Source organism: Hippocampus comes, unplaced genomic scaffold (genome assembly GCF_001891065.2).
Source record: "Hippocampus comes isolate QL1 unplaced genomic scaffold, H_comes_QL1_v1.1 scaffold86, whole genome shotgun sequence".
NCBI lineage: Eukaryota > Metazoa > Chordata > Actinopteri > Syngnathiformes > Syngnathidae > Hippocampus > Hippocampus comes.
Window position 1 is genome coordinate 4,321,993 of NW_017805882.1, and position 23,645 is coordinate 4,345,637.

Consider the following 23,645-nt stretch of genomic DNA (forward strand, 5'->3'; position numbering starts at 1 on the left):
CAGTCTGAATGTGCTTGTAATGGAAAGCCATCATTTGTAGCATATAATTAGCATGATACAACTTAGTTCATTGTAAATGCGTTCTGTGGTCATACTCGCCTGGTCCCATGTCATTCATCGGAATCATTTCTCGGTCGCCTTTGCCACCTGAAGACAGGAATGTTAGAATGAAGTCACTAAGATGACCATTTTATTGCTGACACAAATGAAGATTGAGGACCAATATAAGCAGTGGATTTGAAATGTCTTTACTTTTTACTGTCTGACCTTTGTCTATAAGCGGCAGCGTGCTGTCCTCATATCCTCCGTTGGTCCGAGTGTTGTTACTGGGAGGGTTTAGGTTGACCATGAAGTCAGTTTTCTTCCATCCATCCTTCTCCAAAGTGCGGCGCAGCTCCTTGTAGGCCCATACAGTTTGCAGCACCAGCCCAGCCCCACGCACTTCCCTCTCTGACCGATTACTGGTGATGCCAGAGAGAGGCAGAAAAAGGGTATTTCAAACACACACAAAAAGCCGAAACGAGTTTAAATGCCCTGCTTCCTATAATTCAGTGAAGACCCCTACCCGTCCATGTTGATGAGGACTAGCCTCTCAATTCCTTGTGAGGCCCCGAGAGTCTTTGCAGCTTCCAAGCTTGAGCCCAGCACCTCATGGAGCGTGCTCAACACGGACACCACTGTAGCTTCTGACAGTGCTCGCACGGGCTGACTCTGACCGCCACCAGGAAGGTTGGCCACTAGGTGAGGCACTGCATGTTTGCCTGACCATAGAAGCAATAAGCAAGTGTAAATAGTGTGTGAGTGTTAAAGGTCAATTAGAAAGCAGAGTTTATTCAAGTAGGGAGCTGCAAGGTTCACCTAGTAGGTCTCTGTTACGAGCATCAATCGCCAGGTTACGAAGCGCACCCGACATCGCTCGAACCACTCGGTCGTTGCCGTGGGCCAGCAGTTCAGTCATCATGGGCAAACCTTTCTACTGGCGTAGCAGGGCACGGATGTACCGGCCATACTGCAGAAATACAGATACATTTTCATTTGCAAATTAGGATGGGAGATGGTAGTTATAATATGAGCATGAAAAACAAAAATATGACTTTTTACAAATTTAAGACATAAAAAAGGTGTTGATGTCTTGAAATTTGATTTACTTTTGTCTATTTTTAATAAGTGTACATTTTTTTTTATTTTACGACGTACTATCACGACAGTCACACGTTGACTACTAAGCGAACTGAATTTCCCACAGCACTGATTGGACAAGCAATGTAATGTGATCATCTGCAGCCAGTGATGGCCAAGCGGGCGTGTCATAACTAACTGACATGTTGAGTCGGGTGTGTCTTAACCTTCATGGCAGAGGATCCGTCGAACCCCTGAGACCGATTCACCGAACCCTTAGGGTTTGATCGAACCCAGGTTAAGAACCATTGGTTTAAGGTGTATTATTCCTGACAGTTTTAGTTGTTCAGTGTTATTTTATATATTTTTGTTGCAACGTTGAGCAAAAAACAATTTGCTCCATTCATCATTTTGTTTTAAAAATGTACTCTTCATGTAAATAAAATGTTGAAGTAATCTCTTGCTACCCACCCACCCACTACCCCAGCTCAGCGTAAAGCATGTACATGTATGAAGCGGGCTGTGGTGCAAAAAAGGTTGGGGACTACTGGTCTTAAGTATTTATTTTAACCACACAACCATCAAAATAAGCAATAGACTGTATAACTATGGCTTAGGGGCTGGGACGAATTATTGGTAATTGCATTTCCATGGCAAATGTTAATGGTCAATGCTTGACACAGAGGAGTGCATGCATTTTTTAGTTCAGATGTTGGACCACTTGAGAACAGAGCTCCATTTGTGCACATCTAAACGAAAAGCAGCACTTATTGAAAGGAGGTACCGTCCAACGTCCAGCGCACAAATTCTGAACAGCTCCTGCCGAGGCCTCCAGCACAGTGGGGTTCTTCGACTCCTTCAGCAGAGAGGTATAGATGCGAACCACCTCTGGTTGGAACAACAGCTCATAGCCTACAGAGCAGAGGGGGTAAACAGGCGAGCACAGCAGGTAAAGTGAAATCTACTCAAAGCAGGGAGAGGAAGATAGAACCTCAAAGTGTTTCAAAAACAATCAATGTTGATTGAACTAGAGTTACCTTTAGCCGGTGTTGTTCTCTTTGGAATATCTATTGTGTCTGCAGCCGCATCCTCATCTTTCTTTCCTGGAACAGACATTGTAGTTCCACAATTAAGAACATGACTTAGAAGTAATCTACATTCGTTGTTAGTAAATTGGTTAAGTTCTTTCAGTAAGACGGTTTGCATGTTAGTACAGGGAGAACACTCTAATCTGTTAACTACAACTACTACTACTACAGCGACTATTATGACAAACAGAGAACGCAAAGTCACACCACGGTCAGGAGCTTACCTTTGGAAAACCACTCATCTGAAGCCCAGCGCCGAAAGGGAGAGAAAAAGTGGAGAGGATCAGAGGAAGTAGAGGAGGACAGATGAAGAGAACGCATTTAAGCAAAAGGAAGCTCTATAACTTAGGACACCAAGTCAACACCTGCCCCAACACCAATGATTCTACCCACAAGAATAATCAGCACAACATGCCGGGCATGAAGACTTAATGGAAGCAATGGAAGGACACTGAAATGTTTTATACAGAAGAATCTGACAATGAAGACACTGATCACGATGAAACATTCAGCATGTATCAAGGTCTGTTGTACATCCTCAACAATAGAACCAGTTCGTATGATGCACCATTCGAGGGATGTTTGTCTCAAGCTATAGTCTTTTTTTTTTTTTAAATCCACATTAGTAACAACAGGATGGAACTCTACTTGCATCAAGGGAAACAAAAAATAGACGTATTATACATGTAGAGACACACACACACACACACACACACACATATATATATACACACATATATACATACATATATATATATATCAATACTCTCGAAACATCTCATGCCTAGGAATTTATCAATGTTGTGCCCCTGACCCAGTCTGGCCTACTCTTTTTTTGGCTTTGTCGAACTACATGACTTTTTTGTCGTTCACAACAGTGTCTTGGACCGGGCGAGATGTCACACTTCAAGTCTGTCATCGACCAGATGCTGCTCAGTCGTTGCATGCTTCCGTCAAGAGTCAGTCTATCGGCGCAGGTCCTTCTAGGAAGTAGCTGCCAAAGTTATGTCGACTGAGGCATTATCTGCCTGTGCATTGTTTCTATGTTCATTGGGGGTCAAGGGGGGGCTATGGACTGTCAATTCTGGAAAAAGTACTTGAGGTATCAGCTACCAGTTTTGCTGTTAGCAGAGTTGAATTCTCTCCAATATTTCCTCTTTTGTTCAAGTCACTTTTTAAATATTTATATATTGACATGGTTATCCATAATATTTTATTAATTTTGCATTTTGTTTGTACAATGGATCACTAACCCATCAAAATAATAGTTCTTACATTGTTTTTACTCAATAATACACCTTAACCCTTACTTTCCCCATAACAGTGAACTATTCATATTCATATAGTATTTGCACTGAGCAACATTATACTACCTATAACATCAAAATTATAATATTGACTGTCATGCTAATTCCAAACTCTGTCAAACATGATGCACAATTTGAACATGTGCTTAAAAATAGGAAAATAGTACTGATGCAATGATTTAAGAAAAAAGGTATTGCACAAAAGGTTAATAAATATTTGACCTAAATTAGTGGGGAAAAATGAATGATCAAATGCAAATGTATTATACTTAAACTTTATTTCCAACTGAGCTGTACTTACTGTTATGTACTGAATTAAGAAAAGTTGAAGCCAATATCATTACGCACAGTTTGAATGTTAATTTCTGTGATTTTTCCCCATCCCCCACATATCGCTTACAGGGAGCCCGCATATCAATAGTGCTATATAGCCCACACTTTGAGAATTAGTGGCCTTGTGTAAATATTCATATCGTGTACAGAATGTTATTTTCTCTGATAACATGCTAAATCGTGTGTGGTCTCATGCAAATACCCAGAAAGTGAAGCCACTTGAGGAAAAAGAAAAAAAAAAAAAATCAATACTCTCGATGGAACACAAACAGAGCAACTGGAAAGGATGACCTTTCTCTCACATTCTCAGCATTCCTGTGCAAACTTGTTGGTTTGTTTGGGTGGGAGTGTGTTCAAATAAGATGAGACTCAGTTACTGAATCGTACCTTTATTCTTGCGCGAGCTGAAACAACCGCTCTTCTGGCTGGATGGGGCCGGGCCCTGGTTGACAGGTGCAGCTTCTTGGTAACGCTCACAGCCGGGGATTTCACGATGCACATGATAGGATAGGTTTCTCAGCAGACACACACTGTTCTCTATAAGCTGTACAGAAATACAGTAAAAGGAGGATGAAAATGAAAACAGTAGATACAGCATGATGATGTAAAATAAAAAAAGTAAACACTCCTATGTGAGTGTTAATGGGGCCCACAATCGATGCATCTTGCACCTTCTGTACCTTGTTGTCGACATCTTTACAGTCAATTTGGGACTGGACGATGTACATGAGAGAATCCACTAATCCTGTGCACTCTCTCAGCTTCCGCCTTGCTTCACTTCGCTCCGAACTCACATTTCTGTCATCGGGCAGAAATTTGACAAAAGTTGACAGGAGCAGAAAGAAGAAAGTAAAACTAAAACGGAGAAGCCAATTGAAAAGGCTAGATCCAGTAGGGAATGGAAAAACTAAAAAGGTCAATTCAACTGAATGTAAAAAAAGATTGCGCTTATATGCTTGGGCACACCCCCAAAACTAACCCTCTGAAATGCAGCTCACATTTCAACCCTGGGTTAAATTCTCAAGGGTTGGAAGAAAGGAAAGTTAGCAGGGGAAAGTTATGTCCTCCCAGGCCATGTCCACACGTATGCAGATATTTGATTGGCTATGCTTTAAGCTTGTGTCATTGTAAATGTGAAACATCATCAAACGTAATTCAACTTCATTGAAAAATAAAACTGTGGAATCACAGCGCTAGCTTTAAATGTCCTGATTTCATTTCACACAATCACAGATGCAAGCATGACTTTTAACACGCAAGGTCAATTTCAAGAAGATATTTGCATATTGGCTAAAGGTAACGTACACACAGCGACAATTCAAAAGTTATTTCAGTGACCATTGTTGGTTTTTCTTTTCTCACCACTTGAATATCAGTAAGTACCATTTAAGGCTTTTTCGTAAACAAACAAAAAAAAAAGTTATTCTTCTGGATTCCATTAATTTTTAGATGAACATCATACCATATATCATGCACCGAGCACAGACTTCATACATATAATAATAATAATAATAATAATAATAATAATAATAATAATAATACATTTTATTTATAAGCGCCTTTCAAAATATCAGTGTCAGAGGCTAAAATCCAATATTTACATTTTCTTCAACGCCCTGGTGTAACTTCTTGAAATTCCGCATCCCATTTTAATTTGTTTGGATTCAATTGGGAACAATTTATATCTGCAGAACCAATTTGTGTAAATCCATCTATTCACCCTTTCATCTGCTCTAAATAGCACGTCTGCTTCGCAATGCTACCTTGATGTTCTTCATTTGCACTCATACCTCAGGCAGCCCGCTGTGTTGGTGAGAGCTGTCTCCCACTCCAGGTGCCTGGGCTTACAATTTTCCTCCCCTCCACCGCCATTGCTCCCGCGTTCCCAGCCTGAACGAGGTACCATCACTTCATCCGAGAGGGCGTGTAATGCGTGGTCCACAATTTCCATTTTTACAGAGTCATGGGATGAAAGGTTCCAAAGTGTCCCTGAAACATTTTGTATTTTTAATCCATATTTTGATGAAAATCAAAACTCCTCAGGAATATAGGAATAGGAAGTCACTGTCACATGATACACATTAGCATGTGTTGACCGCGTGCAGCTAACCTGTGATTAAGTCGGTAAGGTCCTGGTCATGGGTCTTTCTCAAAAGCCTAATTAGGGCAGGCACTCCATCACAGTTCTTGATGGCAATTTTGTTGTCTGGATCTTTACCAAATGAAATGTTCTTTAACGCTCCACAGGCTGCATAATGCACCTGTGACACACAGTTTTCATCAGACTGAGATGATTACATTGTAACATTTGAAAATTCCCACATCCATGTTGAGGCACCCAGCAACTGTAACTTTGACTAAAATGTACTTTTGAAAAGGTTATGGAGCAGGCAGCTGGCCTGACCTATTTCTCCTGCAATGTCTTTCGACAAACAATAGACACGCTGATAACAGCTCAGCTAAATATAGTAATTTGTACAGTATTCGTCAAATTAGGGGACTTCCTGGCCTCAATAATGCAACTGAAGCAGTGTTGTGACTGCCAGGACTCAAACTTACATCAGCAGTAACTCACCACAGCTTGTACTAAATTTAAATTTGAAAGACCAAAGAATGTTTAGACAAACTATATTTGGGGCAAATGCTGACAGCAGAATTTACCAGGAACATCCAAACGCTGTGTGCAACCACCACAGCAAAAATCTATTCCTGTCCCTCTTTCATTCACTATTTGTGTAAGAATTTAGGAGCATAATACATACCAATAAACGGTTTCAGTGTTGCATAACTAAAACAACCTCAACTGGGAACAATGATAATCACCGTTACAAAGACATTAGACTGTTGCAAAACTAAACTTACATCTTTGTTTGGGTTGTCAAGCATTGATACCAATGCTGGGATTCCTTTCAGACGTCGAACCTCTGACTTCACCTAAAAGCAGAAGGCTTTGGCTAAGTGATGATGCACATGGTAAATGCACATTCTGTGTGCAGAGGTACATAATTAGACAGAGCAACTTCCCATTTTAAACAATTAAATGTGAAAATGGGAAATAAGTGACGAGTAATCTGCCACAAATTCAACAACCAGTCTTGGTTGAAGGTGTCACTTCAACTCGAAAAAAAGACGAGATTCAAATTGTTCTACCAAAACTAGTACAGATAGGGCTTTATACGAGTATGGGTACATGCTTATCTTACCTTATCATTCTTATAAGTGAGATGCTGCAAGTATGCAGCAGCATTGCTCCTGACTGGATCCAGCCTGTAGTTGAGCATGGCAACAACCTCTGGCAACTCAGGCTGACGCCAGCCACCTGGGCCGGGGCCTTTCCTCAGAGTGCTGTCCAATGAAGCCATGCTTCCTCTTTCTCCCTGTGCCTTAGGGACACCACCTCCCCAATAGTACATGTCCCCTGGACCACTCATATCACCATCCAGCGTGCCCTCGTAACTCCTGAGGATGAAGAACCAGAGCAGAGAGATGAACACACACACACGCACACGCACACATAGCATATCAACACTAAACTATTCACCAAAGTAAAGATCCACATGACGTGCAACAACTCACCCAGTCCTACGTGGTGGCCCTTGGGGAAAGCCATGGTGGTTACGGGGCACAGTGCTGTAGTGCACTGGATGGCCCATACCATAGTCAGCCTCATCATAGCCCATACTTCGGCGATCATCCTCCAGTCCATATGACTCGGGAACGAACCTTGGGATTGAAGAGAGCTCCACTGCACTTCCCATTCGTCCAACCTAAAAAGCAGGAAAATGTTTAACATCACACACTTAGAATTTTGAACTGGGCTAACGCTACGATTCCATGACATTTAAGTCAAGTCACATTTACAAAAAATAAGGTATTCAGTTAATTATATGGATAATCAATTAAAAGTTATTAAAAAAAACAGTTCAGGATAGTCTAAATCTGAACTATAATTGGGATAGGGAACAGGACGGCCCAGGAATAGCGAAAATCCGCATATATTGTAATTGATGTCCAGTGATATGCATTGGAGCCAATGCATTTTTTTCTCTTTTTAAACCAACAAAAAACGCTGCTAAACCTCAAATATGTGTTTTCCATGAAAAATGGGGGTTGGCTCCACAACCTCCAATGTCTCCCATTCAAATCTTGTTAGCAGCTTTCACACTGCAATTAGTGTACACATCGCCACACTGCTCTAAATGAACAATTTGGTTGAGCTGAAAATCATATTCACTTTGAAAGGATAGTATGGTGGAAAACTGCTAATTCTACCTGTGGTTGAGCAGCATAGGGGTCAATCTGATTCCTGCTGGGTGCTCTGTAGCTTGGATCCAGAGTTCGATAACCATCTGGATGGACTGGTCTAGACAGATAATTGACAGAGAAGTGAGAATATCACAGATTGAAGTTTAAAACACAAAAGTAAATGATGACCATTACAGACGGTGTGCTACCTATAGCGATCGTCCACGCGAGCACCCCTGCTGAGGCTTGCGTATGTTTCAGACGGGGGTCCAGCACGGTAGTCCTCATAGCCCCCTGGAGGTCCATATTGGTAGTTGCGTGGCACGGTGTGAGTGGGGTACTCCATGGGTACACCTACTCCAGGTGCCTGCCTGTAGCCCCGGTCCATGGGTGGGATGTAGGCGCCCACGCCAGTCGCCGAACCCCCACCATCCAAGGAAAGTGTGTCGGATACGGAGGGGATGACTGTGCGGGTGGTAGTGGGCATCACTACTTTTTTTACCTAGTAAGAGAGGCAGGGTGGGATCCGAGACATCAGGATCTGATATGGAATAGTACACAACCTTGTGCAATAAAACCCAAAGATCAACTACAAATCAGAATATTTTCAATCAGAAAATCTAAATGCACATCATGACGTATTTAACTCATCTGAAAATCCTTTTAAGGCTTCTTTCTGTTCATTCATTGTTACTGCGATTTTTGGGGGATTCGTCCCGTACTATTTGTTCGGGTCTTTGATTTATGTTTGATCCTATGGCGGCGACATAGTTTGTATCATTTTGAAAGGTTAGAACTCGCCGTTTACCTCGGCTAATCCAATAGTCAAAAGGCTTTACACGATCAACATTTTGGAGCTGATTGATCGAGTTGTGGGGGAGAAAAAAAACAAAACCCATCACCGATCTGATCATAAGATGGACCAACCGATCCAATCTTTATTAATTAAGCAACTTGATTATTTACTGTATTTACAGTTGTGAGACTATGATTTGTCATGACAAATTTTGACAAGTTTTAACATCTTCATTCAACATACAAATCCATCCACTGATTTCAAGAAAGTCGATATAGATGTGAAAGCAAACTAATGACACGACACCACACTTGTGCAGAGCACAAACATCCATCTACATTTTACCAGGGGTTCTATGCGTCTTGTAGTGCCATCATCGTTGGTTTCCACAGATACCGGAGGGTTGGACTCCTGGGGCTCTTGTTCCACTGTGTATGTCTCCTGCACCATCTGACCAGGCTCCATCCTGAACTGCACAAGTCCATTTCAGGGTTTCAAAAAAAAGTCTCCCACGGGTTACCTTTGTTCATAATTAAACAGTCTAATACGAGGGAGGTTTGTTTCTTACGTGATGTGTCCCGTTGACGTAACTCTCGTTAAGTGTTAGCCTCTCTACGTCTGCATCACAAGGAAGGCGGCCGTTCTATGAAGAGGAGGAAATGTACTTCAAGCTTGTTCAAAGCATTTTGAATGAATGAATCACAAATATTCTCAGCAATGGTAAGAATCTCCAAGTGGATGGTTGTGCCCTTTGGCAATGTCCTCCTTTGGACTCAAAAAATAATGATTTTAATTGATGATTCAAGTAATGCTACTATCATATCAGATTAGTGTCAACTGACCAGTAATGCTCGCTAATAAGTACATTATATTATTAGAAGTTATTAATAATCACACCCTCAAAATCGTATTTCCAAAATTCCTGAAACCATGCCAATCACACCAGAAAATGAGTGTGAATGGTATAATGGGAACATGGAGACAGACTGTATGCAATGAATGAAAGAATATGAGTCAAAGGGAGATGAAATGTGTGTTGACTGTCAATTTCAGTTGATTGTGATGTAAATTCCAGCTCCCAAACTTTCTTAAGGCCCATACGTATGTCACGCCGGGTGGCTAAGGTTTGCAAGTGGGTGCGCATGAAGCGAATTGTTTTTTTTTCTCCTTTTTTTTCTTTTGTCAGGGTTCGTTCAATGTTGCAAACAGTTGCAAAGATGTTCGACAGTCTTTCCCAAACAGCTTTAATGATTGCAACCATTCCGTCCCGTGGCCATCATAATTTGAACATGTTCAACAATTTCTATGCAAAAAAAAAAAAAAAAAAAACTATTAGAGACTATTAAAATTATCGTGGAACATCTTTACGATCCTTTGGGGGACCTTGAACGAACCCTGACGAAAAAAAAACAACTCCGTGCGCACACCTTTGGCGCTCAGTGAGACACAGCCATAAAACCATGAGGATCAAACAGACCACAGACAGGGTCAAACTTGTGCAACAATGACTCAGAGATGAGACGTTGCTCTCTGGTGATAAAAAAATAAATAAAATAAAAAATACGAAATACAGAAAGAATCAATATGGAGCTGTCGCATTTAAGACAATAGTCAAAGCATGTTGAAATCTGGAAAAACAGAAAAGACTCATTTTTAAAAAGTGACAAGACAGTCCAGAGACGGTTTTACTGGTTGTACAACAGAAGAAAATGTTGGACCAAAGTGCATGTGAGAGCATGTCAGTACCAGGGTGACAGAGAAATGCCGAAGCCTTTGGGGTATGTAAACAAACAGAAAAACAGCAACATGATACATTTATCTTGCCCTCACACAAAAACGGAACTTCTAATTCAAGTATGTTTGCATTCATCCATTTTCATGGCAGCCTGTTAGTAAAGAGACTGAAGGAGGAAGACATGAGAGTATGGTTCAAACTGTCATGTGGATGCGAGCATAGGCAAGTAACAGCTAAGATTTAACGCCTAACACCTCTAAAGAAAGTTCAACCATAACTGGCACCGTGTTCCACAGTCCTTGGTGAAATAAAGAAAGTGACTGCAAGTTAACCTTACCCCAAAAAAAAAACCCCAATAAACATCTAAGCACATACATCATTGAAGTCCTATATGGTGACCATGCAAGAGACAAAGAAGATGATTTTTTTTTTTTTTTTTTTGAGAAACAGCCATTTAACTTGATGGGTTACATTGGTCTGCTGGGCTGAATTGTTGGAGAGGAAGGAGGATGGGGAAGACGCCGTAAACATGGATGTTATTTGGGAATGGACTGGGGATAGAAGCGTGTGTGATCAGAAGATATAAAGAGCAGCCGAGGAACACTCCACCGCAAATTGCTTCACTAAAATATTCACCGTGACTACTCAACGATAGACACACGTTTGCTGCTAAAATGTATTAAGTGCAGGCTTTACTTCACATATTACTCAAAACATGCCCAGTTCCTTCTGCAATGCAAAATATCAATGCTGGGATAGGGCCCAAATGACAGATGTACCTTTACCTCACCTTCGTTACATATCCAAATTAAAGCGCCAGTGAGAACCGGCTAAATTCTTTTTCCCCGGCTTCTGCTGCCATCCTGTCCACGCACAAGCTGATTGACGCTGACCGTAAGGATGACAAAGATGGCGCTTTGCTCGATTCAAGGGGGACGGCCAGGTGCTTGAGGGTGGATGAGAAGGTGGCAAGGAATATACACTGTTACCTGCATGTTGGGGAGGGGGCGGGGCAAAGTGCCGGCGCACGACCTCCGCTCCTCCTCCAGAGCTCGGCTCAGCATCTCAAACTGCCTCTCCTGCTCCCGCACGGAGGCCAGCAGGGAGGCCGTACTCGCACACTGCTCCATTCACACACTAAGAGCAAAGCAGAGGAAAGGGAAGGACAGGGTCAACACCAAAGAGCAAGAGGGATTTAACCAACACCAGGAATCAAAGAACCAACAGAGGAGAACCGAATCACCCAGGTAAACAGGTATGAGGGCAGGTGGTCACCGGTACCATGCACAAATGAAAACTGCTATTCAAATTCATTCTTGAAGGCAATTAAACAGTACAATTTAACACAGTGATGAGGAGATAAGGAAGAGATTAAAATAGTGGTTAATGGCATGAAATATAAAAACAGCGTGAAAAAAGGAGCTTGCAACCAGAGCTTCAGTCAATCTCAATGATTACGACCAAGCTGAGGGCCGAGCATTAACCTGGAGAACTCGAGGAAAGTTTGTCGACATGCTCTTCTGCTCAGCAGGTTAAAAACGGAAATAAGTGTTTTGTAAAAAGAGGTATTACAGAATCAGGGTCCTAACGTTAAACCCTTTTGGGTTGCGGCCATGTCGGGCCACCATGAGCCATGTTGTGGTGGTCGTGCCAGAACTGCCCCTGTTGTGTACTTGTGAAATAATATGATGTTTAAGTGATCGTTTCATATTTTACGTGTTTAAACTGCATTATTTAAGCCATTAAGAATATGTTGCTTCTGTGTAGTCACTTTTTTGTGCATGTTTTGGGATTCTTTTGCAGTTTAAATCAAAAGGAATATTTAACGTTTGACATTTTCTGGACTTACGATAATCGATGAATTTAGGTAGATTAACCTAAAAATATTGAGTATTCATGCTAAAAACAGAGGTGCATCGATTGATCAATTGGGATCGGAATCAGGGCTGAGTTCCTTAATTCTGGAGGATTGGTGAATAGCCAACTCCTTAAAATAAAACTGATCTTCGCAGCAATCGCCGTCTTCCTCTGCACAGAGGTCTGAAAGTCAGCCTTTGCTCTCTCCTGCTGTGAAGTGACGAATGGGATTTTCATTTTTATTTGACAGAACTACTTTCTGCAGTTTAAACAACCTGTTTGTTTTGTTTCATCTCTATTTTCAAAGGTTTACAATAATTGGAATGTTGAGGCTATATGCTGCTGATTATGTGTTTAAAAAAAAAAAAAAAAAAAAATGCGCTGAGCAAAAATCGGGATGACCAGGCCAAGCTTCTTAAAGATCAGGGATCGGACAGAAATTTGTGAGCGGTGCTCCCCTAATTTAAAAAAAAGCAAGAAGATGTTGATTTCATCGTATTTACTTGAAATTTGTACTAGCTGGTCGCGCCAGCGTCAGTGAACTTTGGGTGGCCCGACACAGATAGTTGATGTAGAACCGTGAGAATGTTTTAAGGTGCAGCTCGGGCAGCTGGTTAGCACTCCTTCATTCCAACTTCCAAGCAGGCAGTAAAAGTGTGAAGGAATAAAAGGTGTGAGCAACACATCCCCAGTTACTAGGAAACGGGAGTCATACCATCCTAACATGCAATTTAAAAAGTCAGAAGCGTTTCGAGTGAATTGAACAAAAGATATGGGACACTAATGCGCAACAAGCAGAGGTTACATTTGGCGTATGAAAATTAAGCACATGCTCAACAATTGGCATCTCCAGCCACAGTGGTCATTCAATGATATATTGGTGACTGATGTGTGAACTATTTTAAGATTTATCTCCTTTATATGTTCATGAATATGAGATTGGTAATTTGGCGGCATGTCTCACTCCAGCAGATGCGTGCACCCGAGGGAGAGTTGGCACCACATGCAGACTTCAGTCATGTTGCAAATATTTAAAATAAAAATAAAAAAACGTGTGTGTGTGTGTGTGTGTGTGTGTATATATATATATATATATATATATATATCACAAATTGCGATTATCCATTCATCCTTCCATTTTCTATCAGCGGCTGCTCTCATCAGGGCTGCGGATGAGTTGCAGCCCATCTCTGCTAACTTTTGGCCATTTAATCACAAGGTGCATACGGTACATTCTAGACATACATCCATTCATCCATGGACGATGTTGACTCTTCTCACCTCATGTGTTTGGAATGACAATGACCAAAATAAACAAGCACGGGGAGAACACAGGAGGGTCGCGGGTGATATTTGAACTGTGGACCAGCTACAAATTAGAAACAAGTGAAACCTTGATATTGCACTTTTTTTTTTTTCATTTGGCCCATTACATTTGAGATAACTAGACAGACAGGAAAAGCTTTTTTGCTCATTAACAACAACAATAATGTGCTATTCAATCTTGTTTGAACAACAGAACAAGTGTTCCACCTTGTCCAACTCCGCGCAACCAAGGATATTTGTCGTGTTATTTGAAATGTTACCTTATAAAAAACATGCCACAATTACACTCAATATTTTCAGTAGTATTTATTTGGATATTTGTTTTATTTTCATGACTCTTTTTTTCCCCTTTTATTCTGCGGTCTACATTATCAATTTCAAAAATACAAAAAAAGAAAACAGAAAATTATCATTACTTTCATGTAAATTTAAGGGAAATTGATTTATCAGAATATATATAATTATTCAAGAGATTTCATTTTGGGTCATTCCATGCCAAATCACCCAGTAAGTTTGACCAAACAGATTTTGATTTTAAAGATGATGGCATAACACAAATGCACAGATTTTAGGTCAGTCGCAGCAGGCATTTGCAAGCTATCGGGCATCAAATTTTGACATTTTCTGTAAAAAGGGCGTCCACAAATTCAAGTTCAAAGTCAAGGTCAAATTACAGGTTTCTAAAATATGCACCAATCCTTCCTGAGAGCCTTTATATCTCAGGAACTACTGGGTCAACATGCGTCTATTTTAGGAACTTGAACTTTTAACCTATAATTTGACTTTGAAATTCACCTTGTGGATCACATGACCTTAATATTTTTCATTAAATGTAATCCCTCACATGATCGATAACTCAAAAGAAAATTTCAGATATGTGTACCCTCAGATATTCAATGGTCATTCAACATCATCAGATTTTGTATTGTGTCATCACTATCAAGTATACAAAGGTTCCATCCATCATCTAAACTGCTTATCCTCTCATTAAAATCAAAATCCACACTGGGTAATTTGGCAGACAACGACCCTATTTCTTTCTTATTTATTGTTCTGCCAACTCAGGTCCATTTTAAACTACACAAAAACCTAATTTGGGTTGACAGCCCAGCCATCATTGTATGCATTTTGTGTTGGTCCGTGGTCTATTGTCTTGCTATTTGAGAGCAACATTTTTTATTTTCTTTTGTTTTTTGATGTTATTTTAAACGTTTTTGGATGTACAAACTGTTGCGGATCTACTCCGATTTATTTATTACAGTTCAAAATAAAAGGCCTAGTTAGCCCTGGTATTCATTTGGGATACGAACAAGCTGATCACAAATGGCGGACACCTTATATTATGTTTGAGGAATTGAAATGCTGCTCTGACATTGTAATTAGCTCTCACTATGCAGATAACAAGAGGCAAGGATGAACTTCCATGTAGCTAGAAAAAAGAATCAAGTATTTGAGAAAGCAAATTGGCCAAAATCCACCTCTGCATTAGAGTGGATCTTAATGAGTGATTATTAATGAGAAAGTAAGACAAAAACAAATCAAGAAATAATCCATCTATGGAATTATAGGCCATTGAATTGTAACACATCGTAGTGGTGTGGCAGAAGACTTAAATTCTGTTCCTTTCCATTTGAGTCCTCTTCCACTGCCACACATTTAAAGGCTAGGACCAAAACAGATAAAACACACACGCACACACACGCACACACACACACACACACACACACACACACACACACACACACACACACACACACACACTCTCTCGCATGCATGCACACACACATGCACACACACACCCTATTGTCATACATTCCACAGTCAGATTTAGCATGTCATATCCTGTCTCAGTTGTTGGAATCTGACCTAATGTGTCGTCCCTATTCCCCGCTATGACCACCCTAACACCTATTTTATTATATTTTTCAAGATCTGTCATTTCCTCATCAAAGAACAGCGACAGGAAGAAAAAAATAAATAAATAAAACCCCAGTGGATAAGGCGAGCAAAATGAAAGAATTTGAGGGGATGCGCCAGAGCAATTTTATCACAGAAAGCAACAAAAATTATTAGGAAACTTGACTTCAGCTGCTCTCAAGTATTACACCAAACCATTCACGTAAGTCTTAACACAACATAGCAGTTACATCTTCATACTATTTTGACCTTTAGTTTGTCAGACTGTAATTTAAAAAATAAAAAAAATGTAACTCTTGTTAGGAACACAGAGAATAGTCTCTTACGCTCGAGTGCTATAAACATCTACACGTCGTAAGCACATCCCACCACCAACATTCTTGTGGTAGGGAGTTTCTGGGAGAGTTTTAAATGGCTTTAGCCACTTACAAAAAAAAAAAGCAATACTGGCCATTACTTATTTTGCCATTAGCAGCACAGCTAATGGTATCGGCTGGAGGGTTCGCCGCAAACCCAGTCGCCGGCCGTACACAATATATACTGTACAAGGATGGAAGCCTTGCAGACATCCATTGCATACTGGAACCTTGGCACTGAAAGAACCGGTTTAAATGCTTGACCGATTGTTGCATAGTCTTGATTTTTATATACCAACTCACCATTCCAGATAACGCTGGAACATGGATATGGCGCACAAAAGCAGGCACGGCAGAGGTCAGGCTGTGATAAAATGCTGTTGTGGCTTGGCCATGTGCACTGCTGACACAGCCTCATTTGAATTGCCATACAGAGATTTGGCCTCTGTGCGTTTCATGTGTTGGTGCTGGCACACGTCCAACCAACTCCTGCATTGATGATCCGGGACTATGCATATATTCGCAGGGTTAAATCGAATTGCATGACTGAAAAGAGACAAAAATACAATGTTTATTTGACTAAAACTAGACTGAAATATCATCGGTTTTCCTTGACTAAAACTAGACTACAGTAAATTGCGCAGGTGGCAAATCCAGGTTCAGTTTACCTGTAAGTGGCGTAGAAGCTACAGCCAAACTTGTGGCAGCGTTTTCAGCTTTCTGGACCTGAATTTGCCACTGCTGCCAAAATGTCATCAGTTATCTTTGACTAAAACGTCATCAGGTTTTTTTGTCAAGTAAAACTGAACAAAAAATCATGGACAAAAGTGACTAAAAGAAGAATAAGTCTGAAATGCTCAGACTATTAGTCGACTAAAACTAGTAACAACTAAAATGACAATTTGGTAGGAAACAGCCAATAATGCCTGCTTGTGGCGTAACGGCGTTCTAACATGCAACAAACATTCGCCATATCATCAATTAAATGTGGAGTAACAGAGTATTTTCGGTGCTCTTCGGGTTTATTCATGAAACATACGACCAAATTTATCCTCTTCATATTTGACAGTTTGACATTACAAGGGAAAAAAATGTTGTAGATACTTGCCTCAATGTCTCGTGAGAAGGAAACCAACAAAAAGCAAGCACTTCAGTCTACTCTGAAAGCCTTCCAGGTTATCTTGAATGTTTTAGAACCAGAAATTTGACTTGAACCCAAATTTTGACTCGATGTCAACATAATCAGTGAATCGAACCTCTTCACACATAAGTGACATCATATTACAGAAGGAGATTCACTTTCTTCTTGATGTGTGATTGAAGTTTGTTGTGATAAAACAGTGAAAGGGACTGCTCCAATTCATTTCGCTAATCAATGCAAGCATTTGTCCTTGACAGCGTCACACTGCCAAACAATCGCACCAAAGAAAGTAGCCACAAGGACAAGTCAGAGCTGAGCAAAAGAATCAATCCTCAGTGGAGTCTTACAGCACAAAGAACAAAAAAGGTCTTACATTAGGGTAGAAGCATTTTCAATATTATGTGGCGCAGCTTTATAATCTCCACAGCCACACCGCACCGCACTGGCACAATTACTACATCTTATATTTGATGAAAGTGAGCTGCTTCATGATGGTAGCAAAGTTTTACCTACGTTTCTTGTTTAGGTCTTGGTGGCAGCTCATGCGCTGCCTGAGCCCCACCTATTCGGGCTTTGAAGCCGCACCGTCACCACGTCACCGGCGAGGGAGCACAGGCCGCCAAGTCAGCGGTTTTGAAGGCCCTCAGAGGAAGGTTTTACTAACGTACACTCACGCAACATAAGCCGGCCGGCGTCCTTTACATTGAGTTCGCTCTGTTGCCGCTTTACACCCAATGCCACTGTTACACTAATGTAAAAGTTTGGTTATTCTTGGTTTTCTTTTGCCAACTAAAGTACTTTCTGCCCTCAGGCAATGGCGAGAGCGTTCAATAGATGAGAGAAATAACGTATGAAGCATCTCATTTAGCACTGCTGACTGCAACGTCGGTCTTCATAGGGATATACAGGTATATACACACTCATAAATGCATCTTCACCTATTATCGCAACCGCGTGATACGTGTTAAAGCTTCTCCAGCGGACTTAGCTTTTCATAAATTGCTGCCTGTGTTTCAACGCTGAGCAGTGATGATGATTATGAGTGTAAAGTCATGTGACTATTGATGCGAATGAAAATTAAAGAGCGGTCCAGCTGGATCTTTTATTGTACTATCACAAATTGGGATATGTGTGCTGGTGGCGGGTAAACGTTTTTGCAAGGATATTTCCAAGTGTTTTTGAATGCATCACGCAATTCACGAGAAGGAGCAGTCAGCCCGACAGCAATGGATTCAGCGGACGTAAGGGAGGACTTTGTTCGTGTGTACTCTTGGCCTCTGGCTGTTATATATTGGTGTCTGCTACGGCCCACAGTGACCGTGTTTGTGATTTATAATAAAAAGTGAAAAACAACTAACGTCTGACGTCTTGTGCTTAAGACATGTGACCGTATTTAATCTTTTTTGGGAAGACCTCACGGTCACGACAGGCCTTTGGAAAACGAAAACGAGAGCATAACAGCAGACAATGGCTCATATAAAACCTAATGTGAAAATATTGTTTACTTTAAAGTACTTGATAGTGTTAATAAACACCGACACTGGCAAACTTAAGTGTGTAAGTGTGTGTAAATGCAGGCTTATCACCCATTTCACTGAAAAAAAAAAAAGTCAACAGGACAGTGTGTGCAAGGGCGAGAGGGATCACTCTAGTTATCAATGGAATAATTGATAGGATAAATCCATCCATCCATTTTCTGAACCGCTTTATCCTCACAAGGGTCACGGGACATGTTGGAGCCTATCCCAGAGGTCTTCGGGCAGTAGGCGGGGGACACCCTGACCCATTTGCCAGCCAATCGCAGTGATAGGATGAACAATTCTAAAAAGATTTGGTTGTGAGAGCCCAACATATTACCGCAACATACGCAATGGTCAATGTGCTGTGTAATACACCTTAATCCTTGCGACTATGAGTTGCATTCCTCAATGCATGAGCCGCTAATCACACTTTGGATATGTCAGCCAACTTGCGACATCACTGGCTCAGCACCGGGCCATAGCTTGTCATCATTAACTTCCCACCCCACCCCACCCCACCACTTAAGTTCAATTTGGACAAGCATTATGTCATTTATTCAACTTTGTAATGCTTTTGACTGCTTAAATCAACTTATGTTTAGAACAAAAGATTGTTATTATTATTTCTCACCAACTAAGAAGTCTACATTTGAGTATATTTTCCGAAGTCCTGAACAAGATAAAGTCCTTAAAATACTCTTTGTTGATTTTTATCTATCAAGTGACTCATCTCAACAAAATAAGGAGAAATAGTGTTGGGTGCTAATTCAATATGTGTCGGGATAGACAGGTAATCAGTATCAATAGAAAAAGTGTTTGATGAAAGCGAATTATAAAAAAAAAAAATAAACCAGAGAAAAAAACCCTGATCTTGAACTGCAAGGCAATCTGAGGGATGCTGGTCAAAGCAAGAGTATGAATATTGCAATTAATTAATTACAAGCACATACAGTAAGAGGAGATTTTGAACACAAATGTGTTTTAAGTGCACAAGAATCATTTTTGTGGCAGGAAAAAGCTCAGAAGACGAAAACTAAAAATTATATAACGCAGCCATACGACCGATAGTGTTGTATGGGACTGAGGTACGGGCAATGGGGGGGGCAACAGAAATGAGGATGCTAAGATGCTAATTAAAGGATAAGGAGAGAAGTGAGCACATCAGGCGGGACGAAGGGATAAATGACATGAATAAAAAGGTAAAGGAGATCAGAATTCCGTGGTATGGACATGTGATGAGAATGGAGGAAGACGATCCTGTTAGGGAGGCTATAGGTCTGCAGTTAGAAGGAAAAAGACCAAAGAGGAAGGCCAAAGAAGAGATGGAAAAAGAACGTACATCAGGATTTGCTCCATTTAAAAGTGAAGGCACAGAATACTAAAAAGGAGTTATTGGAGAATAAAGACAAAGTCAGCTGACTTTACAATTTAGTGGGAAAAGCAAAGGCGAAGAAAAAAAAAAAAAGTTTTGTGAACCTTGTCACAGAGTGTTCGCCTGCTGACCCACGACGACACAGCTATGGAAACGACAAAGACGACGTATGTGTGCACACCTACAAATGTGTGGTATATAGAAGCTGAATAAAAGTGTGGCCTAATGTACTTAAAATAAATGACCAGTTGTCTCGGTGCGACACTTGCAAAAACAAGACTGGATAGAAACATGTCTATGACATGCGCACTCCACTATAAGCTGACTGCGACCCTCATCTTTAGCATCACACTGAAGTCACAATTAGGTAGGAAAGACAATTAAAAAAAAAAAAAATAAGTGGACAGGACCGTAGTGTAGCCAGCTGTGAAAGCCGCCCTGCGGATGTCAAACTTCAAATTTATTCTTTTCATTGACACAGATAAGAACACAAAAGATGACCTGAATGATCGGAAGACCACGCACACACACAGACACACACACACACACACACACACAACAAATAATATTGTCTTAAGATCTAAGATCATAAATGCACAGCCATGACGCTACTATACGATCATGTTCCTTGCTAAAATGCTAGCTGCTCAAGTGAAACTGCACAAATGATGTTTAAGATGTTTTTTAATGCTATATTTTTGATACAAGAAATGCCAGGTTTAAGTTTAAAAATTTGATTTGTTTTGAAGTTTTCCCTCTCAAAATGTTTCTAGACAATAAAACAGTGCTAATGGACACACTGTGAATTTGACTAATTTAGACTGTTTGTATTACAAAAAGGACACAGATTGGTTGCTTGTTATAAACTGAAATATAACGAGTAAAAATATAATTTATCAAAATACTCGATTATTCTTTCGAATTTTCTGTAAGGTACGCCAATACTAGGATATTTAATAGCTGCAGCCCTACATTCAACCTCCCTGTTTAATTGTCATCTTTGTTTAATAAAACCATTGATTCGGGACCCTGCGATTAAAATTTTAAAAAAAAAATTTTAAATTTGTAATTTGCTCCTTAAAATAAGAATAAGAAAAATTTCATTCTTCTCACAATGGAGAAATTCCCAATTTACATCAGCAAAGTTATAAAAGGAAGAAAGCAGAAGAGCAAAAAGTATAGGAGCTGTTGTAAAGGCAGCCACTCTCGCTGCGCCAGCTTTAAGTCATAATAACATCACAACAAAATAATACAACACAACACATAAGACAGAGACAGTCATTCAATCTTTAACCACTTTTCTGCACACTCTTTGGTGTTTGAAGCAGTTATAGATGAAAGAGGAGAGAATCAAAGTCAGGGACGTCATGCTGAAAATGTCATTGATTAGCAAAACTGCTCCTCAATTGCGCCTTGAATCACATATTCAAGCAGCCACTGAGAGCCAACACTGGAGATGCACTTGCCAACGGTTTACAAAAAAGGTGTTTCACAACTACAAACTTTCCCAACTATCCAAATTTCAAAATGCGCGCAATTTGTTTGGCGTGGCTCATCACGTTTACCTCCTGCTTTGAGAGCGAAATGACGTGATCACTATTCAAATGAAAACACACACTGCAACTGTCGGGAGGAAGGCAGATAACCTGGGAAAGTGGACAGACAGGGAAGGAGGAGGAGCAACGAGGAAAACGCCAGCTTGTGAGAGCGACACACCCATGGTTTGCTGTGAAAGGCCGTCATTACTGAGACTCACAAATGATAGCCCTGCCTAAAACATCAGGGTGAGCAGCAAACTTCAGTCCTCAGCGACTGCACTGATGCGAATGAATTCTTGAGATTTTGCAACCCTGTTATATAAATGAAACCATGTGGACGTACCTGAACAAAGGGCTTGCCCATACCTGCCCCCAATCGCTTGACAACTCTGTTCCAGCAAGTAAAATCAGTCATATCTGTAGGCTATTGGAGAACATACAAGGCATGTTCATACCACACAGAGCAAAACTAACCAATCAGTTTGATTACTGCACTTGATTTGAACCTCGTCACAATTACTCTAGTTTTGATGCACAAAATACCATGTTGGACGGAATCCAGCATCCCTTCTGATCCCAGTGTAAATTGAGAAGGTGCAAGCCTCTATAAAAGGACACTGAATAATGAAACGAAGCGCGCCTGTTGTCTTTCCTTCTTTTGTCTTGCCACACCCCACACGTCCAGACCAACACAACAGGTTTTCTTGCTTTTATCACAACCACTCCTGTTTCACCTGCCACACACCTTCAACGATAACGTTTGAAACCTCCGAGTCCGTCCTTAAATCGTGAAAGCGCGCTGCGCCGATGTCCGCCAAAACAGCAAAGAGTCGTTCAGGAAGGAGTCACCATAACATGATCTCAACTAATAAGACAACCGAAACTGGACTTTGACCTCGAACTTTACAATCGCCAATGCTGTGGGCTGGCCAGTAACTTCCGTGTCCTCTTGGTTATTCTTTCACACACAACTCTCACTTACGATAAGTTCAAATTTGACACAAGTCTGACAAAAGTTGCCGTGTGTCGATGTGTCAAGTAATCAAAATAAAAGATTATATATTGAAGGCGTGAGTGACACAAATCATATTGGTCACAAAGTACTACAGATATTTCGCTTGGTGTAAGATCGCTATTTAACCTTTCCACACAAACTGTGCGTAATCACTGGTTGAAGGAAAACGTGAGTTCAGTGACAGAAACGAACACTGCTGATCGTAGCGGAGCTCACGAAACTTCCATGCTATGCTCCCTTGAGCTGCTGTGGCTAGCAGGCTAACGTTACGTTCCAAGGAAAACAACGTCACGAATAAAATACGTTTTCTTTCTCGTGCCAACGCGTTCCAAGCAGGCCTAATTGACATGTATCACAAAAACAGAGACCATTACCGTTTGCTGGAAGAGTTAGGCTTGTTTTTAGAAGTCCATAAGTGTTGGCGATGAGGTTTCAGGCCTCGCCTAGCCGAATGCACTCAACACACAGTCCAAAAATCTAGACCCGCAGTCTGCGCGAATAAGTGAGCTCCGACAGTGCGCAGCGAAAACATAAAAAAACAGAAGACGAAAAAAAGTGCCGCAGTATAGCAAAACACAGCATAGAAAGTGACCAACGCTGGGTAAGCGTTCAAATTCAGAGCAGACAAAACACCCACCTATACAATTTCCTCTGTGCCAGGCTTGTTGTTCACTTGACTGGGCTGAATGCTGAGGGCTCTTCCTCCTCTGCTGGGGAGAGCAAGAGGCGGCGGGGCGGAAGCGGGGTGTTGCGCTAAAACCAGCGGAAGGCAATCCAGATTTGCGAAGGGTTTTAACATTTATATACAGTATATTATAACAGCGTCTCACTTTTCACAACATGACATATTTCTACTTTATCAATGGTTCATTTCGCACTTTGATACGAGCTATATTATCAGACTTTGTTTCGAAATGCTGTAGTTTACCAGTGTAATGTAACGCTATAAATGTTCCAATACTGCCCTCGTGTGGCGGCCT

At 40.9% G+C, this 23,645-nt stretch overlaps 1 protein-coding gene and 1 long non-coding RNA gene across 2 annotated transcripts; one reads left to right on the forward strand and one right to left on the reverse strand.

Annotated features, from left to right (window-relative positions):
• Positions 1-857: 857 nt before the first annotated feature.
• LOC109527330 (catenin delta-1-like) lies at positions 858-23,407 on the reverse strand. The gene is made up of 17 exons (XM_019889184.1): positions 23,303-23,407; positions 11,613-11,760; positions 9,457-9,531; positions 9,234-9,359; positions 8,302-8,594; positions 8,120-8,210; positions 7,424-7,614; positions 7,051-7,306; positions 6,710-6,781; positions 5,958-6,108; positions 5,638-5,836; positions 4,528-4,645; positions 4,235-4,391; positions 2,432-2,449; positions 2,157-2,222; positions 1,904-2,031; positions 858-1,009 (listed from the first exon to the last, which is right to left on the reverse strand). The coding sequence occupies exons 2-17, from the start codon at positions 11,751-11,753 to the stop codon at positions 974-976; spliced, it is 2,118 nt and encodes a 705-aa protein (XP_019744743.1). The 5' UTR covers positions 11,754-11,760; positions 23,303-23,407; the 3' UTR covers positions 858-973.
• LOC109527331 (uncharacterized) lies at positions 3,464-21,873 on the forward strand. Its single transcript, XR_002170513.1, has 4 exons — positions 3,464-3,474; positions 11,214-11,306; positions 19,283-19,288; positions 21,863-21,873. It is a non-coding gene; the product is annotated as an uncharacterized LOC109527331 (long non-coding RNA).
• Positions 23,408-23,645: the final 238 nt, after the last annotated feature.